This window comes from Streptopelia decaocto (genome assembly GCF_964273445.1).
Source record: "Streptopelia decaocto genome assembly, chromosome: 2".
Lineage (NCBI taxonomy): Eukaryota > Metazoa > Chordata > Aves > Columbiformes > Columbidae > Streptopelia > Streptopelia decaocto.
In genome coordinates, this window is record NC_138655.1 from 114,988,718 (window position 1) to 115,001,189 (window position 12,472).

Below are 12,472 nucleotides of genomic sequence, written 5' to 3' on the forward strand. Positions count from 1 at the left end.
AACTTTCTCCAAGAACTTCCCATTTTGAGTCCTGCTTGGTAAAGGTATTCACATATATTGACATCCTATGGCAACTTCACCTGACAGAAATCTATATGACAGATTATTTTCTGAAAAGTACACTTGCCATTTAAAAGTTTGTTCTTTCTGTGGTATTTTTGTCCTCACACAATTCACAAACCACTGAACACTTCTGCACTAAATATAAGACAAATAGTTTTTGGAGGATTCTGTTCTATGGACATTAAACTTAAATCAAGATTTGCCAAAACTTCCTTCTATAATGTCTTCAGGTATGGAAAGAAAGCTGAAAATGCATGTGGCTTAGAAATCAAAGTAATGTTTCTGATGCTGTCTTACAGGATATGCAGTATTTATCTTCTAAGAATGGTGCTCCTAAACTAATATTTTACCACATAATGTAGAAGAAGAGTATTAAAGTAGTAGGTGTTTCAGGAATCTAGCAAAACAAGCATTACTAAGTAAAGGTTCTGAAAGCTGTGTTCCATCATGATGATGACCTTTATCATTCAATATTTTAATGTATTTTCCAAGTCCGAGTCAGAAGAAAGTCCCGCTCACAGAAACAAAATATGATTATTAGCAGTTGTAGGGTTTTGTGTATTAATGAAACAACAGACAACACAATTAGAGAGTGCATCACCTGTAAGAAAACAGAACTCCTCCAGGTGAGGATCATAGTAAAAATATTTCTACAACTGCCTAACTGTTCCACGCTTTTGAGTTTACTAATTTGCTCTCAGGAAAATGCATGCTTCACCAAAACATATCAGGATGACTATAGATGGTGGCTCTTCCACTCAAATTTAATTAATCCCTGATTATTGTAGCCAAATTTCCAAATGGGCTACATCCTTTAGGATCAGATGTTTTTCATTTGCACAGAAAAACTTTCAAAATTAGGTTAGAATTAGGTCAGAATTAGACTAGAATTAAATCAGTAGTTTTCTTCTTGACACGTAACATATCTATATTGCCCAACTCTTCTCTCAAGTTGTCTCATATATCAAAATTGGAGCAATACAGAATGTATTCTAACACCTGTTTTTTATAATTTTATTTCTGGACAACATTGCAGATCTTTAAGGCAGAGTGGGTGAGAGGTAGGGAAGAGGGCATGTTTTTCAACAGATAAATTCTAACCACCTAATTGTACAATTATTCCACTAGTAATGCTTGTTTGTTGTCATACAAATACATCCTGTCTGGAATAGTGAAAGTTCACACACATCATGGGTTTCTGTAGAAGCCATTAGCGAATCCTGAATTTTTGAGGGTTTTTTTGTCATCTTAATTTTCTTTCTAACTTGACTTCTTACAACCATTGATCCTTTTCTGGAAACCGATGAAAGAAAGTCTTGTATGCACTACATGAATGGAGCAGTTTGGCTTCCTTGTTGCCAGCTTCAGAGGTTTATTGTTTTGATTTTTAGCACTGAAATCATCTAACACTTCATCTTTCTTTTCCTCAAGAACTTTTCACCAGCTACCAAGGAAAACTGAGGTGCTGTTTGGATTTTGCAGATGCTGTCAAAGCCGTCTGCAGGCATGCAAACACATCAGGAGTCATGCATCTTGCTGAAGAATGCTATACATCCAACACTGGGTCTGCCATAAATGAGGTCTATAACTTCCATGAGGTTCAGCAAGATACTTTTTGATACGGGGAAGAAAAATCAGACCTTGTTGTACTTGGTCTGGATCAAAAAAAAAAAAAAAATAGAGAAAACATATACTAAAAAAAGCTTTTTGAGATATCTCACTGCATCTCAGCCCACATTCTATTTTCATATCAGTGACACTTGGGGAGGAACTTTCCTACTCTTAGTACAATATCCTTCACTAGATTACCAACATAAGATGCTATGAAAGCCTGACAAATGAGTTTGTGTTTCCAAATGCTGTGAAATATGGAACCATACACACTCATGTATTTTAGCTCTGAAAAAAACAAAAACACAAAACCACACACACAACTTGGCAAAAAAAAAATATTTTATATTTAAATTCTCACAGTACTTTTGATCTAGTCACCAGTAACTTTAAACTCAGCTCTATTGCTTCAAACTGTGGAATTTCTATTCTCCCAAAATGCACAGGTGAGGACAATGGGGATAGTGGTAAATTGGACTTGCACCTTTACTTAGGTAGCCAATTTTCAAACTTATGCTGGAATCATTGTTTTTTTGCTTGAGCCAATAGCTTGGGCAAAGATAATGAACTCCTCCACTGTTTGTACAGCCTTGTCTTATGACCAAATGCCTATTTTACTTTTGAGGTATCAAAACCGTATTTTGGCTATATCTAACTCTTGCTTCATTGAAAAAGACAGAATGTGGCAGAACTAAATTATGCATTCTTTATGTTCTTTTATCTGTCCTAACCTATTGTAAAGTGAGTCTAGCACCACCTGTGCAGATTAGAGAATACTGATATATCATTCTTAATCTAGGAGTTAAGACTAAGTATCTTACCATTAACTGAAAGCAAAAACTTCCATCTGAAAAAATACCTACTCTGCAAATCATAGTAAAAAACTAGTGAGTTGTTTTCTGGGATCTTTTAACAAGATGAAAGATTCACATGACTTCTTTTCCCACTACATAGCAATAACTTTGCAAGTTCTAGTAGACAGATTATACAACAAAACAATGTGTGAACAGTAGCTATAGATTATCTAATAATGACCAAAAAATGTTACATTATGATTGCAATTTAGAACCAAGAACAACTATCAATAAACAAAAAGCAGTAATACCAGAACTGGTTCCCCCAGTTCCTTTCCCTGGTTTGGTGATTAGATCTTCATTTACCCTCTCTGAAACATTTCTGACTGCCAGATCTGAGGGAAATTATGAATTTAGCTGCACATCATTAAGTCATATCTTCAAGATAAATAGAGAGCTTCATAAAATTGTTGGGAGTATCTCTATCTTCTTTTCTCAGAAAATGCCATGATACATGGTTGGCTTTTTCTAAATCAAATACTAACATAGCGTTACAGTACTTAAAAGTATTGTAGCTTTAAACTGATGTAAGACAATTAGAAAATAAAACCAACAGTAAATATGCAACTTTTTAGTCCATAAACCCTGTCCTGTGATGTAATATAAAGGCAAAATACTAATAATGCCAAAACTGATAATTTTTCAGTATATAAGTATGTGGAATTTTACAGCGAATCATAAATCAGATAATATTTCTGAAACACTAGTACAATACTTTTCAATACATAACAGAAGTCTGCATATCCTTCAATTAGGACACAATATCAAGGGAATTCTCCACTGACAATCAGCTTCTTTAAAAGAAACAACCCAAAAGAAAGAATCACTGATTATATATATTGAGTGTTAAGACCTTTTGGTGAACAACATTGCCATAATCACTGTAATGCATCACTCTTGTCATTAAGCAGTTTAGATGACAACTGATCTGAACTTCTGGTATGCAGCACATATTCAGTAATTACCACTAGACTAAAATATTTTAGCTTCTCTTTGTACCTGAGCTAGATAGATTATGCTCCCCTAACAAAGAGAAAGTTTAGAGGTCCCCATTACAATATTACATGGAGACAGATGTCTGATAACAGAGGGTTATTTAATCTGTCAAACAAAGGGTATGTCTCGTGGGACAACTGCAATACTTTGTAGGATATCCAAGTTAGTTTTAAAGGAGGTGATATATGCTGGAGGCAAACTAATCACAGCACAACACAGTTCTGACTTGACTGATTTACACCAAGAAATAAGATCCCTGAGTAAGCTTCTGCTCACAACAGAGACAGCCCACAGAAGATTAACTTCAGTGTCTCTAATACTGGCAGAATAAATAAGGTGATAGCTCAAGTTAAATACAAAATTTATTCTCAAAACATTAAAAAAAATACATCTAGGCAACAGATATGTCAGATTCTCCATTAGCATGAAGTTCATACCAAGGCTGAATGCTTGTTCTGAGCTTGATACGAGTGCCAGGGAATCAATTAAAGAAGATAAGAACACAATAATTATTTCTGTCCTTAGAATTTTACAATTCATAATGAACATCAAAACTCATTTATGCATGATTTTGTTTAAATGTATTTTATGGCATCTGGAAGAGAAAGAGAAAGCTGGTTTTGAGCAGCAGTACTATTACCAGCCACCAGAAGTGAGTCTTTTAAAAAGAGAAAAATCTTATGTCCTCTTCTTACCAGCCATTACAAAAACAAATTGGAAAATACAATTAGGCATAGCTTCTTCTGCTAGTCCTTTGAAGTGGGAAGCAACAGATAAAGATATACTCATTTTTCATTAATACACCAAAGTTTAAACAGACCACTAGGCCTTTCATTCTCAGACCAACAAAACATTGACACTTTTCTACCCACAGAATTCACTGTGAAGAATCACACCAATTCGGTGACAGGTGAAGATCATTAGATAGTTGTGTAACGTGCTTCCAACTTGCTATGTCTGCCATAGCCCACTGCCTTCTCAGTAAATACAATTAAGTGCAGGAAGACAACGATTCGCAAACATTTAAAGGAACCACGATAGTGCTTAAAGCAGTGGCGAGACCACCACTTCACTCATCAAATTCCCTCTTTCACCCAAATTACTTACTACAAACAAAAGTAAAGTAGAAATGGTTACACAGCAATTTGTAGTAACTTAATGGTGTTACAACCATGTCCTCTCCATCTATCTAGTTGTCTCTGTTGTCCTCCAGTCCTCTTGAAAGCAGGCGAGCAGGCAGAGCACAGAGCAAAAGAGTTTAACTTCCATATCAAAACATAAAATCAAAGAAGGCTGGTATCTGAGCCACACTGTTACTTCTCTTCTCCAGCAGGGTCACGTATACTTTCCTGAGCAAAGGACATTGACAGGATACAGGTACCACTATTCCATTTTTAACCTCTCCCTCATACTGGACCTTCGTTGCCCAGGGAGGAGTGGGAATCTCATTCCTTCGGCCCATCTTTCCCTCATTTGTCAATCTTATGATGCTTTGAGCCAAAACTAAACTTAACATTGAGGCTGACTTTTTTTTTGTTAAAAAATGATGGTTTTTACCAGGAAAAACCTAAAGCTCCTTCCTTTTATTTCAGTGGTTAAAAGTTTAAAACCCACTGCCTTCCCCCACACACACTTTTACTGGACTTAGATGTTTGACTGCAACAGAATAGCCTTTCTGAATGGTTCTGTTGCATGGCCTTGATTTAAACAGGAGGAAGATTTGTTTGTTAGTGTTGATTTTTGAAAAAGGATAGTCAACGTCACTTAATGTTTTTTTCCCAGCTTGGAAAAAAGGCAACAAATTTCATGTGCTTCTCCCTCTAAGACTACTTATTTTAAGCTGTATTATCCACCTTGTTCATAGAAAGAAGAAGGTGGGGAGGGGGATAATGTATCTTCCATAAACTTGTCTGTTCACAGAAATAAAGAATACAACTGTATGGAAAACTGATTCCAAGTTACAAGTTGTCACTGTCCATTGCCTTATGGTGGTTTTGAATTTGGTTGGTTCGTTTCATTTGTTTTGTTTAAGAAATTTTAAAAGTATTTACAAAATACCAAAAGCTAATTTGTACTGGCCTACGGCCAGTACAATAAAATATAAAATGTTTCAGCATATTTAAAAATATTTCGGTCTGTTACACAGTCGGAGCTTTGCATTTAAAAAGTGGTTAAAACAACAAGGATAGTACAGAAAATATAAGACACAAAAAACTAATTCCAGATGTATTTTACTATGATTAAGACCTAGGTTGGATTATACTCTAACTAATTACAAGAATTAGTGAAAAATGACAATTTCCAAAAAACTGTAAGAATAAGGCTCAAAAATTACTCTCACCAAAGATGTAATTATTAGCTCAAAGCTTCAATAGCACTATACATTAATGGAAAAATTCAATTAAAAGTTTGCTACTGTCATTCTTGACAGAATTAAGCCTCCTGGAATTACAGAAATAACCTTATCTTTAATCTTGAGAACTTTCACTCAGTAAAGGATTCTTCCCACAAAAGCTTATTTTCTACATTACTTAAGAACTCTACATTAAAACCCATCTGCTATCATACATAAAACCTAGCGTGCTATCTAGTCTTTCCCAAGTGACTGATCTTTTCTTTTTCTGGTGATTTACATTCAGATCATTATCTTACAGAAAGCACAGACATTTTGATTGTAACTCCTATGACTCTTACTATGCACTTCATTATTTTCTTCTGACACCACCTCTTTCTCATCATTGCCTTAAAGTATATTTTTCTACTTTATCTAATCAACACTGCAAAGCAGCAAATTTATATTCACTAACTTAAGTTAATAACACTAGATCATAGAGTCACTTAAAGATATGTATTTCACCCTCAGGCACTTTTTTCTTCCAAGTTACAACTTCAATAAGAAATTAAGATCGAACACAGACATTTACTTGGTTGGTACGATTCCAAACACTAACATAAGGAGATTAAAATGTACTTCCTCAATGCCATTTTATTGCTGTTACTACTAACTACAGTATCGCAAATGTGACTATACCAAGAAAGAGACGATGCTGAGCAATGAAGCATCTGTATGTCGTTATTTGGTAACATCACGAGAACTATGAAAGTATTTATTCTTCAGTAAAGTTACTATTGGTGGCTATACTAGTGATGGCCTTCCCTCAGTCCTAAAGTTAGAATGTTAGTATTGACAGACATTTTTCCCTTTGTAATATCTTAAACAAAGAAAGCATTAATAGCTTAATGATCAGACATACAAGCCATCAGCCAGTCCAGACGCCATGCAACCATTATATCAAAACTATCCTGTGTAGCATGAACCCTTTGAACCCTTTAAATTAGCCTGGACCAATTCTCTCCCTTCCCGAAAGGATTTTCTATTGTAAATATACATTTTATCACAAACTTGGTATTTTTCAAGTATCTTTTTCAATCTAGAAAATGCAGCTTGGTAAATTATAATCACTGAAAAACATCCTTTAAAATGTTCCTTGCTTTTTTCATTTTTCAGACTTCATAGTATTTCAAATTGTTGCCACTACTTGTTATAAGCTAATAACAATACTCTAGTCCTGCAGAACAGTCACCAACTCTCCAGAAATAAAGTGAATCACATTAAAAAAAAAAAAAATCTAATACATCACTAATATTATTACAGTGATCATGGATTCTTTAGTCTCCAAAAGCACTCTAATATAGTTTTGTACCATATATTTCAAGAGACAGCAAAACACAGGACTCAAAACCAGTATACATTTTAAATATAGTTTGCATGGAGCTGTAACACTATGTTCTGAAATACTAACAATATATACTTCTATATATTGAATACAGGTTTCATTTTAGTCCCACAGTTACAAAGTACATTGGGACAAAACTGCATTTAATTTCCATGTGAATAAAATCAACTATTATTCCGTTTTAGCATCACTTTCTTAATAGTTTCATCAGCAGAAGTATTAGCTCATTTGTCACACTGGTCAAAAGCAGAGACCCGAGAGTCCTCATTCAATTTCTGGTGTTATAATACACTGTACATAATTCATTAAAGAATCACTGAAAAGGGGGAATGTCCCTGTATTTCCACTATTAAACTAGAGCAAACCTTTTAGTCAGTTTAATCAAATCAATACTATTTAGGTGCTAGTTAGAAGTTTACTGCTGGAAATAAAATACAATGCCAAATATATGTTATCCCCAGAAAACATGTAAGTTTGCAGTATTACTTCACTGTATCTTTGTAGACATGAAAAACCAAACTTCACATGTTCTTATGCAAAATTTTTCAGCAACACAAACCATTAAGCAGTCTGAGATAAAAATTGGTGACAATGGGAACACAAAACATCACTTCTGTAATTGCTAAATATCTAACTGGAGTGATTGCCGGGTCTAGAAAACAAGATGCAATCTGTTCTAAATGGAATGGCATGTATGAAAATAATGTTAATGTTATGGTCAGAGAAGCATTTCTTTTTATGGTAACAGTATATTCTAAACATTTCCCTCCTATTAAAAAAAACATTTCCATAGTTTTAATGCTCACAAGGCAGAAAGTGTTCTTGAGATGTAGACTGCATCTAAACTGTCTTCTAACACATTCTCTCCAAATAAAAACACAAGAAACCATTGTGCAGAATTGTTTGAAGAGTAAATAAAAATTCTTCAGAGTACTTTCTTTCACCAGCGTTCCACTGAACTGCCTGCAAGGAAACCTGAACACCAGCTAGGAGCTTCTGTCTGTAAATATCATTGGTATGTCAGAAGATTTCCCCCTTCCCTGCCTAAATTTCTCCTTCAATTACATTCAGATTTCTGTGGTACCATAACAACTTCAATATGGCACGTTTTTCAGTATGTTGTAAAGGTTTCACTTCCATTTCCACCTCCAGTTATTGTTGGTTTACATTTTTCATCTTGGCTGCTCTGCAGGATGTACATCCTTACAATATTTATGAGAGGTCTCGCAGCTTTAACATGGAATATTGGTAACTATCAAAACCACATCGAAATATATCCTGAAGTGATATCCTGTATTATAAGACATGGAACGGATTTCACCATGTTTTATCAAAACATGTGTCAAAGCAATGCAATTCCTGACGGCAAAATAAAAGTGAGTCATACAAAAAATGGTTGTTTGGGCTTTTATGAGATTCATATGAACTTTCAGTTCCATTCATGGGAATGCATACTCCTCAGTTGTGAAGCTTGATTTTTCAAGTTTAAATGAGGAAAAATTCCAAACAAATCTCAACAAAACTGGCTTGCTTTTCCTGCTATGGGTGGAAATCATGTGAAATGCCAAAACACTTTCCCCTCAAGGGCAGAAATTTAATATGATCCTAGATTCACTTGGAACCCAGCACAAGCTTTCTACATGGCCACAAACCATTCTAAGAATTTCTGGTATGTACCAAAATCTGGATGCCCTGTACATTGTGAAAACCCTGTGCAGACCATGAAAATTAAAATTAACATTAGTGTATACTTAGACAATTCTTATTTTTCATTCTATGGAAGTCACTTGAGAAAGGTTATGCAGTACACTTTACAGTTCAGATACTTAAAAGAAACTTTTGAGACATATTAATGTCAGAGTTTATTTCTCTTCTAACTGTGGCACACTATCTTGAAGTCCTTTCTTCTAGAACCCAGTAAAAAGGCTGGACTTGAAACTAATTGGAGATCAACTCTGGTTGTTTTAAGTTTAGAAGATTCCTTAATTCAGCTAAAGCAGTGTTTAGCAAGGAGAGACTTTCTTAACAGACCATTCTTCAAATTTTGCACACAATCTCACATCATCACACTCACTAAATCAGAACAGAATTTGCAAGATACCTATACAGTGCAGGGCTATCTAGAGCATGGTTTGGAGAACACAAATACATTATCTATTCATTGTTTGTTTATTTGTTTTTAATAACTTTCATCCATTATATAAACTGATGTGCAAACACTTAAGACAAAGTATGGGAAATGCTTAATAGATTAAATATACTATAGTGCTGTGTGTACATGTCTATAGTTTATAGTTCTATTGGAGTGTGTGCATGTGAGCACACATGAGTATGACATAGCATTTATATCATAGCCTTTTAAAAAAATGGGCTATTCTATTTGTGCTAATAACTGGACAGAAGCTAAAACCAGCTAAACTTGTGTAAGACACTCCTACTTGGCTTGCTAAGGATGGATTAAGCAGAAGTTAACTGGTATCACCCATGCCTTTGAATAAAACACTCTATAATCTACTTCTTTACCACTTTCTTGTGAAGTCAATGTAGTTTGCATCAAACACCAACCTCATAATGTTACTAAATCACCTCAAAGGACAGTCTTCAACAAAGTACATGGGGAAATAGGTAGATTGAAGCACTTACAGTTCTGTCAATGAGCATTTTTCAAGCAGCTCTTACAGATTCTTACCAGCTCTTGTGTATCTTCTGCTAATGGCAAAAACGTTGCTTCCAGAATAGCAACTTGATCAGCACTGAGCTTCTGCCACAGACTAATCAGCGTAATCACCAGATGGGTGGCACTTTTCAACTTTGTCAGTGCCCGGAACATGTTGGCTTGATTTTCTTCTGCTGCATCTGCTAGAGCTATTACCTGCAAAATTACAAACGTCTGTTAAGTACAATTTTACCATCCATGAACACTCAACACTGAAATTAACTTTGGCACACTCTTGTTTTCCTTTAGAAGATCCTGAAGAATTCTGTTTTCCATAAACACAGATCACAGAGTATTAAATGAGTTATCATTTACTTAGATTTTTATTTTGCATACCCAAGGATATTTCAAATCCATATGGCAACAGGATTAATCTACCTAGTACAATTAGTGTAGAAAGAATGCTGTTTAGAGCATATTCTTAAGGCATTCCTGAAATTGATCCCCATCATATCACATATTACATTATAACAAGCTAACTTGCAGGTTTATGCCACGCAAGACACTAATCACTATATGACCAGTAGGCCTAGTCTCTTAATTAAAACCAACACATTTATTTTATGGAACCAAAAATGCAGTATATAATTATTTCCAAATGAACATAACTGCCATCTGTTATTTTATTAACTCTTGGGTCTCTCCATGTTTTGCACTACTTGCTTCAACTTTTATGCCAAAACGTAAACAGTATGGATCACGTATAAGAAGGCAATACCACTTTAACCACCAGACGTTATGAAAGAATTTTCAAAATAAAATAAAATGGCAGATTCAGTTCCTGTAAGGTGGTAGGACAGTTTTATTGAGTACTTCAAGATGCTGAAAAACAAAAGCTATTATATGATATTCTACTCAGTTCAGATATAACTTGTCATTGTATATAATGTTGTCCACACACAACATTACAAAAAAAATGATATTTTGGAAAATATTACTATAGATGCCTTCTTCCTTGACATACAATGTTTAGACGTCTTATATTACTGGTGAAAAGTGAAGATGACAGAGATTTTGATATGCAATTGCTATCATTTAAACACGACAATAAGAGATTTTCCATGGTGTTTGCACTAAATTACTTCAGGTAAAGAAAGGAACAAAGGTCAGGGGTTTATCCTGGCAGAGCACAACCTACAAGACCTGTTCTGTTGAATGCCACTACATCTTCATGTTGCCCCAATAATACTTGGCTTACAGCAGGGCTGATTATCTTCACTGTCATTTAAATCAACACAAAGCATCTCCCTCAGCCACTTTCTCCTTCTGTTTATTTATCTTCAAAATGGGGTAATGGGTGCTTGACTGGAGTTGTGAAAAGCCTCACAGAAATGCAGTTACACTGTAATTAGTATTACAACAGAATTTACAAAGCAAAACTTGCAGAGCTTGATCCATTAACACTTGGCAACAGCAGGAAAATGAAAATACTATATGATGCATCTTCAGCTGGGAAACAAAGCCAACCAGCTGTTAGCATTTGGTGGAGGAAAACTATTTTTAATCTGCAATACTGGCATTAGAGATGTGTGTGTGTTCCCTCCAAGCTCCCATGTGACTGGGAAGGTAAAGAAAACAGAATTTTAGGGAACTATAAATATGAAACATTTCAAAACGTGTTAATAGCTTTTGTTTTAGATTTTAAAATGCAACGTTTCCAAATAAAATGAAGAACCCACAGGACACTCATGAGTCCAAATACTACATAGATCACAGCCAACTAACAAAACACACACATACATACACACACAAAAAAAAAGAGCGCCCAGCTAATCATGCAAAGAAGAAGTCAGAAATCAATCCCAACTAGTGGAAACCAGCATGACACTTTTGTTAGAGGATAGTAACAGTTATCACAGACATGTCACTTGATGTAATCGTGCTCGCATTCTGTTTGGTCAGACCAAAGCCCTGATGTTCTTCATACCTCATGTTCTGCACAAGGGGGAGTTCCCTACTGCAGTTACTTTCCAACAGAGTTTTGGGTGACAAAGCTACATGAAAAATACAACCTTACATAGTACCCAACCCACATCAGTTGCATCTGACCACTATAACCAGTAACCGTATGCACTACACAGCCTCATCCTTCTGAGGAGACAAGCAACAACAGCAGACAAGTTCTCCTCAGTCTAATAGCACCCTTCAAATATCTAATCACTTTTCCTGTCCAATATGCATTTGAGAACTCTGGGAAGAAAAATATGCTAATATGAATTTAACATGCTGATGACATTCATCATTATGGTTCCTATAATATCGTTACTGGATGGCATAGTGCTATGGATAAATTCAGAATTCCTGGAATTTGGAATAAAGGCAAGCTAGATGTATCTGATTATGGATAATGCTCAGTTAATATCATTTATACTGAAGAAGCAAGCAAATGCAGTTGCACTTGTTGCACTTGTGTGATCACTACCCGAACCCCACTTACACAACAAAGGTGAAGGACACTGTGTAGACTGATTAATGAATTCCCAGGTCGTCTTCTC

At 35.2% G+C, this 12,472-nt stretch overlaps 1 protein-coding gene across 3 annotated transcripts in view; it reads right to left on the reverse strand.

The window, feature by feature from the left end:
- BBS9 (Bardet-Biedl syndrome 9) overlaps positions 1-12,472 on the reverse strand; it is a 338,602-nt gene that overhangs the window by 191,819 nt on the left and 134,311 nt on the right. For all 3 annotated transcript variants that reach the window (XM_082045335.1, XM_082045334.1, XM_082045336.1), the window contains one exon: positions 9,951-10,133. In XM_082045335.1, the coding sequence (XP_081901461.1) occupies positions 9,951-10,133 (183 nt within the window). The remainder of the gene's footprint in view (positions 1-9,950; positions 10,134-12,472) is intronic.